The 19,282-nt window shown below is 34.0% G+C and overlaps 1 protein-coding gene across 1 annotated transcript in view; it reads left to right on the top strand.

Moving 5' to 3' along the window:
- The window catches only part of LOC149777549 (glycolipid transfer protein-like), a 45,487-nt gene extending 27,274 nt beyond the window's left edge, over positions 1-18,213 (top strand). Inside the window, exon 6 of the mRNA XM_089942149.1 lies at positions 6,469-18,213. Coding sequence (XP_089798275.1) covers positions 6,469-6,579 — 111 coding nt within the window. The 3' untranslated portion in view covers positions 6,580-18,213. The remainder of the gene's footprint in view (positions 1-6,468) is intronic.
- Positions 18,214-19,282: the final 1,069 nt, after the last annotated feature.

Genomic DNA, 19,282 nt, shown 5'->3' with positions numbered 1-19,282 from the left:
TTTGTGGATGACCAGCCTGTCTTGTAAGAAAGAAGCCTCTTTATTTTTTCATAAAAAATTCTAAAGTTGAGGTCACTGTCACTGAAAGAAGAAATTTGTTTTTTTGCAATAATTTTAGTTCTAGAGTCTACTTAACTTCATCAAGGTTTGCACAGGGTTTGCATTTTAAGGTAGAGATGTCAAAATGTTAGAAAAAGCAACTGGGTACTCGATCCTAATGATCGATTACAGGGGAACCTAATCGAAGGGAAACTTGAGGTATAAGTGTAATTATTACTAATATAAGTGGTGAAAAAGTGCAGTCTTAGCATAAAACAAGAGATCTATACATTACATGCCATAATTACAGTAAACCTTATCAAAAAAGCACATTTGTTAAATTTTATTTCTTCTACTTACCTTGATCTGCAGTTAGTTAAATTATTGTCACAAATCGGCTAAATCCATGTGGATTAATACAAGAATACAGTCACAGAGCAAAATGATAAATTATTTATACACAAGATTTACTTTAATCTTCATCACATGTTTAGCTTTTGCATAAAGGTTTAAAGTCAAGTCCATAAATTCTTAATGCTGTATTATATTACTGTGGAATTGCTTTTTCAAAATTTATAAAGCACTATTGATTTGTCCATTTCCTGATGCAACATTTTCTTTAGTTTAACAAAATCTCTGTCTAACATTTTTCAGTCATTTTACATCAACAAGCCACATCGATAAAGCCCATTTCACTTCATGATATTTGTTTCTTTTCAATATTGATTAGTTTGCTGCATAAGTGTGTATAAAGCAATAAATAATCTATGACATGTAGTTTTAAAATTCTAGAAACCCATCTCTTTTCTTCAAAACAAATCATGTATAGTTACTATAAATAGAAAATAAGGAAACTGTTTGAGTACATAGCCATATGGTCACACACACTGACAATATGAAGATCTGTAGATGAAGGGCTATGAGGGATCAGTGTGAAATGACCTGAATAATTTGTGTCTCACTCACTCCTGACATCACCAGATATAATCTTTGATTTGAACTCAGAAACATTTTTTTTTTAAATTGATTTTTTTGAAAATTTGTTTAAACATTAACTAAATGGGTACCTATGGCTAATTTTTTTACCCAGTTAGTTATGAATGGGCAGGCACCTGAGTACCAGGGCAAAGTCATGGTAAGTATAATAACAGAACAATGTTTTCTGCACATAAAGTTTAGTTCAGGAACATATCCTTTGACTTTAAGGTTGAGGTTATTTAAGACTCATTAGTCAAACATCTTGTGAGTCAGATATGTTCTGTTAATGCCTTTGTAGAGGACTTTTAAACATAAAGTGGGCATATAATGTGGTGTTGATGGCACTCTTGTGGGGTTTTTTTTCATGGTAGAGGGTTCCAATTTTCTGAGCTAGAATTTACTGAAATTACGGAAGGAATATTTAAGGACCAAAAGATGATTCAGATTTAGGATATTTTGGGTTTACAGATATTCCTGTTTTCCATCGTATCTCCATCATCACTTGGCAATTAGGTTATCTTGCACACATTAGTGATTCAAAGGTTGTATATGCAGAATTTGAGCTAGGGTGTCAGTGTCATCAGTTATGAAAGAGGTTTATGGGATGACATGTAGACTGTTATCCATAATCCAGTGTTAGCACAAATTTGTTATCACTGTTGTTCCTAAACTGCTTGGACGATTGCACACACATTCATTCCAAGGTTTTGTTTGTTCCAAATAAAAATGGTGCTGCTCCAACATCCATTTATGGTCACCAGATCAAATATCTTGAAATTCTTTTTTATCACTACTTGTCATAAATGGATGGCAATATCAGCATGGGGTATTCAGTTTAAAGACGTCTTAATATGTTTAGTTCATGCTAAACGAAAACGGTGCTGATCTTAAATCCAATATGGCCACCATGGCGTACATACTGAATTTTTTTTTCACGGCTCCTTCTGAATGGACAAGTATCTTAATATCAGCTTTTTGCCAGATGACTATTTATGATACCAACCTGACATCCAATATAGCTGCTGCAGGTACCAGCTTGAAAAGCTTGGCATTGCTCTTCCTGAACAGAAAGAAATACTGGCATGGTGTTCTCAAAAGAAGGTTCATTATGATGCCTGATTGATGCTAAATGAAGATGGTGCTACAGACATCCAGTATGGTCTTTATTTTGACCATCTTGCGGATCTTGTTATCACTACTCCACTTCTTATCATGTCTAGCTGATGCTAAATGAAAATGCTGCCAATCTGTCATCCATTATGGCCACCATGGCAGCCATCTTGAAAATCTTAACACTACTTATGATGAACAGAAAGGCATACTGACATGGGATTTTCACCAGAAGATTACTTATGTCTAGTTGTCATAAGTGAATTGGTGCTTATCTAACATCCAGTATGGCTGCCACAGGAGCTGTCCTGAAAATCTTGTTACTGTTGTCCGAAGCAGAAAGTCATATCAATATGGTGTTTTCGTCAGAAGACTTATTATGATGTCTAGATGATAATTGTACAATCCGGATATCCAGTATGTACATGCCGACAATTACTCTGTTTTTCACCTAGTACTTAAGTCATATGCCTGTCTGTAATTTAAATAGACTTTTTTATTATCATCTTTTTGGTCCCACACACCACATAAGTTTGAGAATATTCTACACAAGGTACGCTGCTGCATAGTTATGAATAGTGCAAGAGTACATTTGTCCATCATAGACCTACATGTACTTATTTTCTATTTATAGCCATTGTATGTGACACAGTTCCAAGTAAATAGTTGATTTTCTTCTATTTTAAAATCTTGTCTCACAGATTCATTGTATTTTAATATGTTGAGGTTGTGGACCAATCTGTAATTAAAAATATTTACACCAGATGTTAAACAAAATAGGCTTTATCAATGTGTCTCATTTATTATATGACTGAAAAATGTTAGAGGAATGGGATCGTTTTGAACTTTAAAACATATAAGATTAAATTAAAGAATAAAGACAAACCAGTAGCGCTTTACAAATTTAAAAAGAAGAATATGACAGTGATGTGAAACAGCACTCGGATTGAGTAGGTTACCATGCTCATTAGAAAATGTGTGGACTTAGCTTTATGATCATTCAATGAATGAGATGTCAACTAGCTAAAGTGAGTGTTGTATATAAATAATTTGTCAATATCTTTTATGTTTGTATTCTGGGACTAATCAACATGGAATTTGCCCATTTGTGACAAGAATTTTAACTAGTTGCAGATCCAGGTTAGTAGTAAAGATAAACGTACATTTTTCATGAAGCATACAGCTTCCTGTAATTATGGCATGTAATATATAGATTAGACTTACTCTTCTCAGAATACATTTTTTTTCCCCATTTATATTAGTAATAGTTATGCTTATATCTCTCTGGGTTTGGTGTGCATGCCAATATGACCATCTTGGAAATTCTTGTTATCAGTGCACAACATGAATGGATTTCAAAGCAGCTAGGGGTTTTCACCAAAAGATTTCTTATAATGTGTTGGTCCTAAATAAAATGGTATACTTCTAACATCTTGTAAGGCACCACAGCAGGGATCTTGAAAATCTTGTTTTTTCTGCTCCTTTGCTGTAGAAAGACATATCAGCATTGAAAGATTTCTTATGGTGTCTTGTTCATTGTAAGTAAAATTTATGCTGATCTGATGTCCAGAAATATAGTCACCACAGCGGCCATCTTGAGAATCTTATTGTTACTCCTCCTAGATGGAAAGTCATATCAACATTGGGTTTTCACTAAGACTTCTTATGCTGGTAGTTCATACTAAATGAAAATAGTAGTGATCTGTATCATTGCAGCCATCTTGAAAATCTTGATATTGCTTACTTCTCCTAAATGAAAATTGTGTGTTTGTGTGTTTGTGATTTGGATTTTTAAAGTAGCTTTCAATTTGTTTCAGTCGTATCACTATGGTGTCTGTAGTGTGGTAGTTTATAGTGATATCTAGCACTGGGGCATCATGCTGCAGACATGTCGTGTCATGTCCACCCAGTCACATTATCCTGACACTAAGCTGACTGGTTCTAACACTGACCTCTTAGGGCTGAGTGCTAGTGAGGCAGCTGTTAGTACCATTTTTTTAAGACTTTGGTTTGACTCTGCTGTGGTTTGAACCCTTGACCTTCTGCATTTAAGGTGACACTCTGACAACTAGGCCACCAGAGTGGTGTTCCTAAATGAAAATTCATACCAGCTTTGGGTTTTCCCCGGAAGATTCAGTTTGATATCTGAATGGTCCAGAATGAAAATGCTGCCAATTCGACCTCAAATATGACTGCCACAAGGAACATATTGAAGAGCTTATCACTAATTTTTCTGAATGGATGGTGATATTTAACAAATCTTCTAATGGTGTTGGTTTATCCTATAAATGAAAATGGTGCAATCTTAATCCAGTATGCTGCCACTGTGACAGTAGCTGATCTTAAAATTTTGTTCCTGAAGACTATCAGGATGGTTTCAGCATTTGGTTTTTAAAAAGTAGAAATGGTCTTATCTTCAATTCCTGGAAATATTTGCTTGGCAGTAGAGTGTTTGTCCTGTCAAGGGACTTTTGTTGATAATTAGATGTGCTTTAAACTTAACATGTTTTGTATATACCATTACACAGATTCAGATTTGAATACATGGCTTACTTTGTTTTTACAATGCTTATCTTTTTCTGTTGTAACACAAACTTTACACAACAGCTAAATGAAAAGGAATCAGAATGCCTGCAATGTTACATCTGTTACTGAATGCCTGTAATGTTACATCTGTTACAGAATACCTCTAATATTACATTTGTTACAGAATACCTCTAATATTACATTCGTTACAGAATACCTGTAATATTACATTTGTTACAGAATACCTCTAATATTACATTTGTTACAGAATACGTGTAATGTTACATCTGTTACAGAAAGCCTTTAATGTTACATCTGTTACAGAATGTATGTATTGTTAAATCTGTTACAGAATACCTGTACAGTGGTCCCCCTCATGACCCCCCCCCACCACCACCAGTGGCCACCCACTCTTTATGTCCAGAATCCATTGGCACCGATGAGTTTGTGTTCAAAAGAACCCTTCAGGAAAGGCCACCCCTCCAACGCGAACAGCAGCCAACATATTAGTGCCCAAATGTAAAATGTACCATTGTAAAATTTACTCCTCACAAGCGGCCACATTTTATTATTAATATATGTCCAGAACCAATATTTAATTAGAGTATGATAAGTAATCCGATTATCTTTCCCGGTGTTGGTTTCCTGATGTCAGGTTTTGGTTACTGAAAGAAGTATTGGCTAAAGTACATGTACCACTAAGGTTATTATTATATCATTAACGCCGATGTTTGCAGGAAATGGGGTCAGCAATATTTTGATAGAGCTTTGGACTTCACACAGCAGATTTGTTTTGGTTGTTTTTTGTCTTGTTTTAAATTGAGGATTACGACTGATGTAATTGTCAAGATCATAACATGGTCAGATAGGCTAAAAACAGATTTTGCGGATTAACAGATACACACAAAAACAATCAACTTTGAACAAAACAGGATACTAGACAAAGACCGAAAAATCATGTGACAGTACATGTATCACTTCCTTTATAATAAGGTTTATCGTGTAAAAATAAGTTTGTCTGCAAAAATTAAATTGCAGTACTTTACAATTAGCAACATAGGAATAAATCATTACAAAACTTTAAGATGTCATCATGTAAACAAAGAAATAATACTTTAGAAGAAAAAGTAAAAGTTATTTGACTTGACATCGAGGGGGAGAGTTCACTTGCCAAAAGATTTTATGTTGGGAAGACAGTAAAAAAAAAAGATCATGAAAGATAAGGAGAATATTCTTTGCAGTCGGAAAAATGGTGTAAAAGGAAAGAGAATAATTTTAAACACAAAACAGTGTAACAAGATTTAAATAACATTTTTCAATGGTTCTGTAATGCGCATGCCAACAATATCCCACTCACATTTCACGCCTAAGAATAAGAACTATTAATTTATGTTACTTGAAATAACTCTGTTTTTAAGACAAGAACATTTTAATAATTAGTGCTACTTTTAAATGAAGATATTAACTGCTTTAAGTTATATGTAGCTTTCCTACTGTATACACATATACATACACGTCTCACAAATATAGTCCCCCACTGGAAAGGTCATCCATCTAATGATCTTATAAGGTCACTTTCTCGGTGCAGAAGTGGTAGCCATATAAGAAGGGGACCACTGTAATGTTACATCTGTTATTGAATGCCTGTAATGTTACATATGTTACTATTTTGTATTATTTATTATTATTGTTTAACTTTGAAATACATTTTACAGAGGTTTTATTATTGCAGAAGACTAATTGATTGAAACTATAGGGGATATAACACCCTGCAAAAAAGAACTTCTTATCTGTATTTATTTTTTTCTTCTGCAGGTGATAAATGAGATGGAAGTGTATGCAAAGACTCTGGGACAAAATGTGGCTGCTATTAACACCGTGCTATTGGACATGGGTATAGAGGAACCAGTCAAGGAAAAGAAGTAGCAGCATATAATTCTGATCCATCTCACATGTAATAGCAATTTGAGCCACGGAAATGTTTAAATAATCTCTGCATTAATCATGCATACTTGTGCAAATCCGGATGAATAATTGTGGCCCTATTTCACAAACCCAAAATTATAGTCTTTAGGTCTTTGTTCTTGCCATTTATCTGAATAATAAATCAAGTTTTACAGAATCAAGAGTACATGATGTGGAAATAAGATAACTCAAGACTTATGGTTTGAAGTCAAATTCAGTATAAGGCTTCATTTTCAGTGACCTTGGTCAAGTTCATTTTTCACCTTTTTCAGGCAACATTCTGTGGAGTTATAACCCCAGTTTGACTTTGAACTTTGCACTTTACCCTTCGAAGGATTTTTATGGAGTGAAACCATTTTTTATTATGAGGCTTTGCAAAAAGAAGAGATTGGTCAGTTTCATTGGTTCTGGCAAATTGTGTGGATTTATGGCCCCGTTTGATGTTAAACTTTGCTCTTCTATTTCTGCTTATTACTTTTTGATGTCTTTCGTGGGATGAAACCAAATTTAGTACGAGGCTTCACTGTATAAAGCCTGAAGTCAGATTTGATTGTCACTGCATTTTCAGCAAAATTCTTCTTTGGAGTTATGTACCCTGTTTGATTCCAATTCTGTTCTGTAACTTCTGAAGGACGTTATGGATTTAAACCAAATTTAGTATGAGGTTTTACATAAGAAGATTTGGGTTAAGTTTAATTTTCTGGGAACATTCTACAGTGTTATGGACTTTTTGTGACTTCAGGTGTTTACCTTCAATTTCAATTCAATAGGTTTTGAAGGATATGGGTACAAGGTAGACTTTGATCAAGTTTGATTTCAACTTTTTTGCACAAAATGTTTTGGAATTTCTACTCAAAGGACTTCAACGATTGAAACAAAATTTGGTATGATACTTTACTTTAAGAAGGTCTCAGGTGATGTTTAATTTTAATTATAACTAATTTCCTCGATATTTTAAGAAATTATGATCCCCGCTTGACTTCAGCTTTGCCTTAAAATTGTATTCTATATGCTGGGGTGTCTGTATTGCATGGACCCATTTCTGTTTGGTTCTAAATTTCATAAATTGTGGAAGGGCTTCTAATGTCATCATAGTAGGATTTTTGTTTGTTGGGTTTATTTAATTTGTAGTTTGTAGCAAACTAACAAATTGGTGAAAATTGGTACCCCACCAGTGAAAGTGTATCCACAGTAGATTTTCAGGTGTTGGTAAATGAAGTGCTTTTTAACATAAATAAATATTTTTAATTTTGCTTGATAACCAATGGAAGTGCATTCACAGTAGATTTTCAGGTGTTGGTAACACAGATATTTTTTTAATATACATAAATATTATCATTTTTGTTTGATAAAATTGGGACCTTGATTTATGCCTGCAATGGTAAAACTTTTGTTTGAATTATGACTGAGAAGCATAGTTGGAAATTAGTGCATGCCGATTTGTCTGATACCGATCATTTTCATGTCCAGTTAATGAAAAATTGACATATCTTGCTTGTCCAGAGAAAAATGTATGGTATGGGGGAAAGTGTTGATCAGGGTATTTTTTGTAGAAAAGTGCTTTATATGAAGGGAGAGCATTAAGATTATAGGAAAGGTTGCCAACATCAGATAATAATGTTGTGGCATTTAGATCTATGATGTATGATGTATATAGAATGTAAGATTCTTAAAAAAACAAAATGCATCGAAATACTTTGTTTGAAAAATGCATTGGTTCAACAAGAAATTTAATCAGCCATTGCTATTGCTACAGTACTTGCCTAATGTGATGTCATGATATGACATTAATACCCCTTAGGACACCATATGTGATATTGGTGACATACCAAAATATCTGAAATGGGTCAAAGCACTGTCATATCAATTATGTCATGTGGTATTACTCTGTTTGGTCTCCCTTGAGGCCCTCAAAAGAAAATAACAAGAACATAAACAAAAAAAGACCCACGCCAAACAGTTAAACACATGCATATGATTCTCTCTCCTAAACAGTTGTAAATACACACGCACACATATATATCCATGGAATGCATAACTATATACTACTGCATGTGAAAGAAAGAGTCATGTAAAACACAGGCAGTATTGATGAAAATTAAAATATGAAGTGCGTACCCTGAATTGCACATTGCGTGTTTTCGTTTTAATTTTTTAAGGTAAAAATGGCATTGATTATTAGTGGTTTGAACAGGTATGTGTACATAAATGCAAAGTCAGTAATTATTGTTCCTTATTTTTATGGCATATCATTCTAAGAAAGCATTTATCCTACAAGAATCTTTGCTTTTAATTGTCACAAGTTTTGGGTATTTTTCTGTTGATCGTCACATGTTAAGTAGAAGAGTGCAGTGTTTCTATTTTAAGAGTGTATTTTGTTTTACATTTTATTTTGAAACGATCATACAGGATAGTGATTTAATGATATATGACAATAATATTCACATGGTTTTCTTTTTATCTTATGTGCTTAGGTAGTTATGGTTATTATTTCAGCACATTGTTTTTGAGTTTAGAGTAGGATTTAGATACATTATAAACACATAGTCTAAATGCAAGGTTTACACACTCAATTAATATAAGTTTCCAAGCACATTTCTACTATTTATGTTACTCAGAGGCTTATAATAACAATAATATAATACTGAACTTTTATATTTTAATGTCCTCTTGAGAATTTGATAACTTCAAGGTATTGATATATATTGGATGTCAGTATGTGTTAATGTTTGACAGTCTGAGGCTGTACAACCCAGGGATATTTTTTTTTTGCCTTGTGATCAAATATCTGTTTGTTTATCAGAACGTGGAATTTCAACAGAATAATTTTGACCTTTGATAAATTGTATGTATGTTTGACATTTAGCATAATATCTTGGACATTCATTATTAAATTGTTAGAAATGAGATGTTTTTGTAATGTCCCCCATATATTTCTCTTTAGAAAATTCTTTCATATTTTAGGATATTGATGTCAAGGCCTGTGTTTCACAAAGTATTAGTCTGTATAGGACTTGGAACTCTTTCAGTATGATAACTAGACCCTCATGTCATTACTAAAACTCATTAAGTACAGTGCAATATGGGTTTGTGTATAATGTGCACATAACTGAGAACACTGTCATCTTACATAATAATCTGCTAAATCTGGGTCCCTGAACCATTTCTATGCAGTCAGGTACATTTTATACAATGATACCTCATTATAACACTGTTCAGTGGAGCCTATAAAGTGTACCATATTATAGATGAGGTTTTCTTGTACTCTCCGCTATCAAATTATACGTTGCAAAAATGTATTATCTCCCTTTAGACCCAGGCGTCAAATACCAACTAATTTGACAAACTATCAGAACAAAAACTGGTGTGAATAACAGTCCATGGAATTTTTAAAAAAAAATATTTCATGCATGTTAGACATTAGTGTTGGGAAACTCACCATACATTCATACCATACACGTCCAATACATGCTAATAAATATACGACAAGTACGAAGAAAATACATCGAAATGCTATTGGAAATACGCATGAATTCATTGTAGAAGTGTACCGAAATTGCCTAATTATCCAACCCATCTGTAAACTAAAATTGTCCTGTTTGCAGCGAGATTTTACACACGTAAATCTATAGAAAAGACATCCTTGATATGCAAAATTTATTTTATGATTATTAAATGAGCTATATCCGCCCCTATTTCATCATTTGCCTACTTAATATTCAAACAGGAGAGAACAGATGTGAATCAAGTGAAAAATCCAGCTTAGGTAAATTCGAATTATCACCAACCAAACTTGGAAGTTACACAGAACTTCAGTAAATAAATAGAAAGATAAACATATTATATAGAGGTCAAACATTTATCATCAAGATGATCAGTCCCAAAATGAACCATTTAATTACAGCAATATGTTTTTTATTACCGCGCTCTTAAGACTTGCGACTTCACGTGCAAGCAATCATAAACATTTGAATGCATTCAGTGTTCTTTTAAATGTATATTCTTGCTTCAGTTGGTGATTTGGTGACTTTGCTTAACATATCATGAATTATTTTTGTATCGATATTATACAGTGATCCCTCAACATAATGATGTTCAAAAGAGCCCTTAAAGTATAGTGTTATAGGTGAGGTTACCTTATACTGGGGTTTATTATACAATTATCCCTCACTATAACACTGTTCAAGGGATCCATAAAAATGCACTGTGTTATAGGTGAGGTTACCTTATACTGAGGTATATGATACAGCAGTTATCCCTCACTATAACACTGTTCAGCAGAGCCATTAAAGTGTAACATGTTATAGGTGAGGCTACAATATACCAGAGTGTATTTTAAAATTATTGCTCACAAAAAAAAAATTAATGGAGCCATAAAAGTGCACCCTGTTATAGATGAGGTTTCCTTGTACTTGGGTACACTATACAATTAAACCTTATTATAACATTGTTCAGGGAAGCCATAACAGTCAAAACTACTTGGAGGATTGCCATGAAATTTTATGTACACATTCATCCTGAAGTCTAGTTGCTCCCAAATGACGGCAGTGCTGATCTTTCCTTCAATATGACTGTCACAGAGGCTGGCTTGATAATCTTGTTATCACTGCTCACCAGAACAGATAACGATACTGACATGGTATTTTCACTAAAAGACTTCTTGTATTGTCTAGTTTGTCTTCAATGAAAATGGTATTGATATGACGTTCAGTATTGCTGCCATGGCAACCATCTTGCAAATCTTGTTATTGCTATTTCTCCTAAATGGAAAGTTGTTTCAGTATAGGGTTTTTATCAGAATCATGTGATGCCTAGTTAGTCCTAAATGAAAGATGTGCAGATGTTGCAGCAAGTATGACCACTGTTATGGCTGACTTTATAATCTTGTTGACCTTAATCCACCTGAATCAGTAAGTCAGACTAATGAAATTAGACTATCTATAATGTACTTTTAGGATTGGAAATCTCCTATTTTGTGGATGCTGTAGATGAAAGGTACCAAACTTTATCGTTATCCATATCATGTAGATATGGGATTGAGATATAACAAAATGTATTCTGTTGTTGTTGTTGTTGTTGTGGGGTTTAACGCCATTTTTCAGCACGATGGGCTATTCATGGCGGCCAGTATTAATGGTGGAGGAAGAACCCGGAAAACCCCGGAAAGAACCACCGACCCACGAGAAGCTACTGGCAAGCTTTCTCACATGCCCACATTGGCTGAATCTTAAAAATGTATTCTGTACTTACTTTCTAAAACCTTTCCTTTTTTAATATTTTTGAGTACTGCCTCAGAAAACAAAAGGATTGTGGCACTTTTTCCAAGAGTCCAAAACCATCAAATTTTAATTAGATTGTTCAACATATTTCTTGGATTGTTCAAACTTAGACAAGAACTTTTGATTTAGACAGCCCATACTACCCATTGCTGATTAAAAATAAATGTCACCACATTCCACTTTTTATTTCTGGAATAGCTCTGAGTAAATTGAATGTTATTTTACTTGTATGATACCCTAGACTCTGTATCTATACATAATCCTTGTTGAAATATTGATTATGAACAGATGCAAAGATAGCTCATTTCTTCACTTAACTTAAAGAAACATATTCTAATTTACATCCATGTACATGTATTTTAAAATTTATTTATTGAAAATATATATATTAGTGAAATGAGTTCTTAATTTTCATTAAAGTTTGTGAGTAATCTGTGTTCATTGATTGGTTCCGCTTGCTTAGCAGTTCCTCTAGCAGCGAATGCATATCTCTCAGTTATACTGTTTCTTTCCCTTATACCCAACTTCAAATGACATATTTTGTTATAATGTTGACAATCCATCTGTCTGTTAACAATTGCTTGTCTGGCCCACAACTTTATAAGGACTGGAAATGGACAGATTTTCATGTAACTTGAACCACTGAAGTTACTTTAGTGAAAATTTGCCCAGGTTATTTCATGGCTAGATAACATCTCCATACTAAAGCCATATCCCCTTCCTCAAGGTGAAGGAATCTGTATTCGCATCCAGAGTATAGCGTTTAAGCCACATAAGATATTTTTCATGAAATTTAGTCCTGGTATATGACATGATAAAATAGGTTATTGCATATGGTAGCTATGCCTCTGGCCTCAAATTTAAGATCTTCATGAGGGAAAATGTAACTGACTTGTATCATTGTCTGGAGTAAAGATATTTTAATGAAACTTTAATCAGTTTTATATCATGACTAGGCAGTATGTCACATACCACAGTCATGACTCCCTGCCTAAAGGCCAAGGTCATGGCAATTGAAAATGTAAACCAGAGATAACTATTGATGTACAGATATGACTTTTTAATCAAGGAAGTTATTTCATTGAAACTTTAACCTTTTTTCCTGACTTTATAATGTGTTGCATATTCAGCAATACCACCTGCATCAATGTCAAGGTCACAACAAAGGATAATGTAAGTCATTGGCCTGTTTCTTTATCCATGTTGTCACTTTTAACCCATAAAGATGTTTTGATGAAACTTATACCAAGGACCACTTGTTTTAATATTGTAGTCTAGTCCCTAGCTCAAAGGAGGTCAGCATCATTAGTAGGGAAAAGGTCATGAGATGGGCTTATCATATGCCATTAGTAGGGAATAGATCACAATATGTAAATATCTTGTGCCATTAGTAGAGAAAAGGTCATGAGATTAGCATATGTTCTTTAGTAGGGAATTGATCACAAGATAGGCATATCACATGCCATTAGTATAGAAAAGGTCATGAGATGTACATATGTGTCATTAGTAGGAGAAAAGTCACATGATGAGCATACGTACCATTAGAAGGGAATAGGTCACAAGACATGCATCTCGTGTGCTATTAGTAGGGAATAGGTCACAAGATGGGCATATATACCATTAGTAGGGAATAGGTCACAAGATGTGCATATGTGCCATTAGTTGGGAATAGGTCCTGAGATGGGCATATCATATGCCATCAGTAGAGAAAACATCATGAGATGGGCATATATGCCATTTGTAAGGAATAGGTCATGAGATGGGCATATCATGTACCATTAGTAGAAAAAAGGTCACAAGATGGGCATATTATGTGCCATTAGTAGAAAAAAGGTCACAAGATGGGCATATTATGTGCCATTAGTAGAAAAAAGGTCACAAGTTGGGCATATTATGTGCCATTTGCAGCACTCTTGTTGTTATGTTTTTGTTTTGTTTTACAGTATGTATTGGGTTTAGTTTATGATTTGAATATTGCTGACTACCTTGTTTGTGCTTGTTTTAAACAAATTGTTTTGATGATATTTGTAAATGTTTGTCTGAATTGTAAGAGTTGGTAATATATGTATTATTATCATAATAATGCTATCTTAATTGCTACGTCATGATAAGCATCCGAAAATCCACATTGTGACAAGTCTGATGCTGACAAGATGTGATCTAGCAGTCAAGATCGACTCAGTGTGAAAATTATATTTTTGTTATATATCTATCAGCTTTCAGATAATTGAATAAAATCATTATATGTAACTGAAAAACAAAAGAAACAATATTTCCTAATACATTTGCAAATGTACTCAGGATAAGATAGTGTAATATTCATACTAACTGTCGTGAATTTAACTAAAAGCAAGAGATCATTTTGTTGATAGTTTTGTATTGGTTACCTGGCCTGAGTTTCATTACATTTTTTAAAATGTCTCATCAGATTTCTAGCATTATCAGATATAGAGAAAGAATAAAAAGTAACCCAGTAGATATAAAATTGTACATATGGCATCATTTTTATTCCTGGTAAAAGAGCTGAGAAACTCCTCAGAATATCTCCAGAATTCTTCAGATTGTCATCGGAATTAAAACACACTTCTTTTAAGGTTAATATAAGATATTATCCCTGATTTTAGTGTGAATATCAGGTATTATTATGGCTGATTTTCAATCCTCAACACCTGCTAAATGTTCAGTGAAATGTTGCCAACAGATTTAATTGATATTGAATGAAATCAGGGCCCCGTATCTTTATGGGTGATAACCCAGACTCTATCTCTCTCTTATGATACATTCCATATTTCTGCTGCAGTTTATTATTGTCAGCAAACTGCAAACACTACAGACTCAGATCTGCAGTTGCATAGTGTAATAGAAGATAACGTTTTTAGGGTCTCACACTGCTTACTGATTAGACCCTTGCCTGCCATCACTGCTTACTGATGATTTCAAGCTGGTAAGGTGGACCCTTATCTGGTAATAGTGCTTACTGATGGTTTCAAGCCATTTGGGTGGACTCTTATCTGGTAATACTGCTTACTGATGATTTCAAGCTGGTAAGGTGTTCCTTTAACTGGTAATGATGCTTACTTATGATTTCAAGCTGGTAAGGTGGACCGTTATCTGGTAATACTGCTTTCTGATGACTTAAAGCCAGTTAGGTGGACCCTTATCTGGTAATACTGTTTACTGATGATTTCAAGCTGGTAAGGTGGACCCTTATCTGGTAATACTTTTTATTGATGATTTCAAGCTGGTAAGGTGGAACCTTATCTGGTAATACTGCTTATTGATGATTTCAAACTGGTAAGGTGGACCCTTATCTAGTAATACTGCTTACTGATGATTTCAAATCAATAGGTTGGACCCTTATTTGTAAACACTGCTAACTGATGACTTCAAGTCGGTAAGGTGGCCCTTTATCTGACAGTACATTATTAGACCACACATCTGGGCTTAAACTGTTTACAACTGATGTTAGTGTTAAATACATATCAGTGGAATCTGCCTTAAAGGACACTTCTATAAAAAAGACTCCTGTCTATATAGGGAGTTGTCAGGAATCACCATGAAAATCTTTATATAAGTACCATGTATATAAAGGACACATGTCTAAAATGGACCAAGGACATTTATGTTTGTTAAAATTGTATATTTTTTTACTGAATATAGAGGACATTGTCACAAAATAAATCTAAGACTTGCAAATATAATGTATTTCATTGTGCAGCTGTTTATGCTAATGTATAAATTTAGTTTTTAGGACTTAACACTTTTAAATATGCATTTATATCATCATCCTTTGTTAGAGACAGTAAAACGTAGCCTAAAGAATGTGAATAAAGTCATCAACATCATCCCAGGTAATTGAAAATCAGAAGTCAATATTATTTGATGCAGTAAGGTGATTGGCTTGGTATTTGTCCATACAATTCCTTGGAATTTGACACTATATGCCTTCACTGAACTGCATTGTTTTTGTCTGTTGAGACCTATGTATCACTTAATAGCATAGCAAAGTTCATTCTCCACATTATTATGACTCTATGGTCCTAATAAGCAATAGAAAAGAATAAGATGCAACAAGCTTTGTAAAATTCAACAAAGAATTTATTTCGGAAGATGCAAAGTGAAAATGTAAAAAAAGGAACTTCCTGTATTGCAAATTAAATCCCAAATAATCTTAGAATGACAGACACAAGTCCCAGTGTTTAAAATTCTCAATAAACGCTAGAGGAAATCCAAATTAAATCCGATGCTGAAAGTGTTGATGTCCCTATTGTGGCCTGTATAGTGGTAATGTGCAAACAGTATTTTGTTTGATCACAATAATAAAATCCAAGAATTAAACCCTTATTTGAAATTTCACTGTAAATTCAGGTCTCTGTTTCCAACAAAGTTATTTTTTTTATGAACACTTTGTATTTCCAGTTAATAAAATTATTTGAATAAATAAAATTCCAGCCCAAATGAACCACTGGACACAACAATAGTACAATTGATTCTGCAAAGATCTTAAAGCATGAATAAATAATTTTACTAGTAACAAGGTTATATGGCACTCTACCTGACCTTAGGTCAGGTAGAAAATAAATTTGATTTTTAGACAAGGTCAAGTCCAACATACAATGTTACATTACCAATTACATTACCAAAAGATTGTGCTGAAATTTAGCCCAGGTATATACCATGACTGGATGGTGTGCTATGAGCTATGGTCATATCACCAAGTCAAAGCTCAAGGTCATGGCAAGGAAAAGAGTAAATTTGTGGCCTGACTCCTTGTCTGGTCTGTAACTTTTGAAATGCTCAGAATATTTATATGAAACTTTAGCAAGATTTGACAAAAAGGCATACAGCTTCACCTCCTTACCTTAAGGTCTAAGTTACAGCCAGGGAAATTGTAAATTTCAGTACGTGTCTTTAACCATTGGACGATATTTCAGTACAATTTCATGCCAAGACAAGATGGTGTTATATGTCACAGCCACGCCTCTTGTATCAAGGTCAAGGTCACAGCAAGTGAAACTGTAAATCATGTCATGGACTTACATCTGTGTTAAGGGTATAAATGTTAAACTACTGAAAATATTTTAAAGACATTTTAGTCATGAATGTTGCAGCCATCCCTGGTGTCTCAAGCTCAAGATCAACTACATTTGGTTGAAGCTTACATAAAGGAAAATAAATGTGATGACTTATATTTTGTGAGGTCTGTAATGAAACTTGTCAAAAGGAAAATTTAAGTTTGTATTATTTACTTTTCCAGGCTGTTTCATTAACAACAGGTATTTAAATGCAACCAAATTTTGTTGAGAGAGGTATCTTATTATAACCAAATTTTATCAAAAGAGGTATTTTAACCAAATTTTGTCAGCAGATTACTGATGTGCATAATGTGGTACTCTCTTATATCCTCCATCAAAGTGGGTCCTGTGTACAGTCTGATACTTTAGAGAAGTCTAATACTTGAGAGAAGTCTAATACTTGAGAGAAGTCTAATACTTTAGAGAAGTCTAATACTTTAGAGAAGTCTAATACTTGAGAGAAGGCTAATACTTGAGAGAAGTCTAATACTTGAGAGAAGTCTAATACTTCAGAGATACTTGCAAACAAAATGCATGATAAATTAAGCAAACAAAATGGATGTTGATCATCTGTCATTTTATGTTAAGTTTGTCTTTGCAGGAATCTGTCTTGTCAATATTTCCCCCTTTGGACTCTTTATTGCATCAGTCTGTTATCTGCCAATCTTATGTATAGCTTTTTTTTCTAGATATAAAACATAGTAATTATGTGCTTTAAACTTATACTCCCATTCCACCCATGGTATGCAAATTGCAAAATCAATAGCCAACTGGGAAGAAGAAAAAATGTAGCTACAGCTAAAATTCATTGACCCAAAGAAGGCACTGGAAACATCCTTTTACCTTCTTCTGTGTCATTAACAACTAGTTTCTTTAAATACATATTTGTATGTGCATGTTTTGAAAAAATACAGAACACTTAATGATATCATGTATTAGCCCACTGTGCTACACAAGGTTAATATATGTTAGTCCAGACCCAGATACAGATTTATCAGACCCAGCAATCAATTGTGAACCACCCTATTTGCTATTTTTGCACTTTGCTTATCAACCTCATCCTTTTTTCAGGTTCTGTTTTGGTTTTATTTTGGATTATAACTGATGTGTATTTCTGGTAGCATACTAGTGTAGGAATATTTGCAATATTTTATGATATTATCCACCTTGGGCAGTACACTTGTGCTTAAATCTTTGCTTTTCTGTCAGGGACATTGGGTAAATAAAATTCTCTAAAACCATTGTTTTGTTTTTTATTTTTTATAAGTTTTACACGAGTACAAGAGGGGTGTTTTTTATATATCAGAAACCCAATAACAAAGACAGGGTTTTGAAACTGGTCAGTTGTACTTGTGCAGGTTTGAGGTCAGGCTTTACTATCTAAGCAAAGAATTGACCACTCAGTTGCTTATGCAAAGGTTTGTTTACTACCAAAGCCAGATAGAATGGACACAGCACAGTTAATTCTGTTTATACTACAGACCCGTTTTTACATCCCCACAATATGAATTTTGTTGCTGTCCACTTTACATTTAGCATCCTGAACAAAACAAAAAGCTTACAAGGTAAAAAATGTCTTAAAGCAGGCTCTGCCCAACCAACTAGGTATTGATTGTATATTTAATAATGCATACGCCAATAACCACTCCTTGCAGTGGAGGAATCAATTTGGTCATGTCTATAAGTTTGATTTTCCAAACAAAGAAACATGTTGGCAGAACTGTGCAAACACTACTGGCACATACATACTTGTATCAATATGAAAATGAATTATGGACATTACAGCAATTTTGATTTCTTTTTTTTTAAAACACATTTTTAACTTTTGGGAAATTAACTTTTTGTCAAAGGCCTTGCTAGCCTGATTAACGAAAGTCACTAAGATACCTAAATTAAATTTGGTAGGCATACTGTATTTGTATTTATATGTAGATGACCTAATTAGATTCACGATGTTATTGCAATGTTTAGCTCTACAGAAAAAACAGACGTGCTTATGGGATGGTCTTTGTCCATTGTCTATTGTCTTTCTGTGTCTATTGTCTTTCCATATGTTAGCATAAATTTCCTATTACTTCACTTCCTAAACTTATTGGGGCCCTGAGTGGCCGAGTGGTCTAAAGTGCTCTTCGTTACGGATCACTGCCATCTCACCTCTGTCTGCGGCAGTTCGAGTCTAAGATTCAGCCAATGTGGGTATGTTAGAAAGCTTGCCAGTAGCTTCTCGTGGGTCGGTGGTTCTTTCTGGGGTTTTCCTGGGTTCTTCCTCCACCATTAATACTGGCCGCCATATATAGCCTATCGTGTGAT

Source organism: Sinohyriopsis cumingii, chromosome 18, assembly GCF_028554795.1.
Source record: "Sinohyriopsis cumingii isolate HCF-2022 chromosome 18, ASM2855479v2, whole genome shotgun sequence".
NCBI classification, from domain to species: Eukaryota; Metazoa; Mollusca; class Bivalvia; order Unionida; family Unionidae; genus Sinohyriopsis; species Sinohyriopsis cumingii.
Note: the sequence above shows the minus strand (reverse complement) of the source record. Positions and strands in the feature narration are given on the sequence as shown.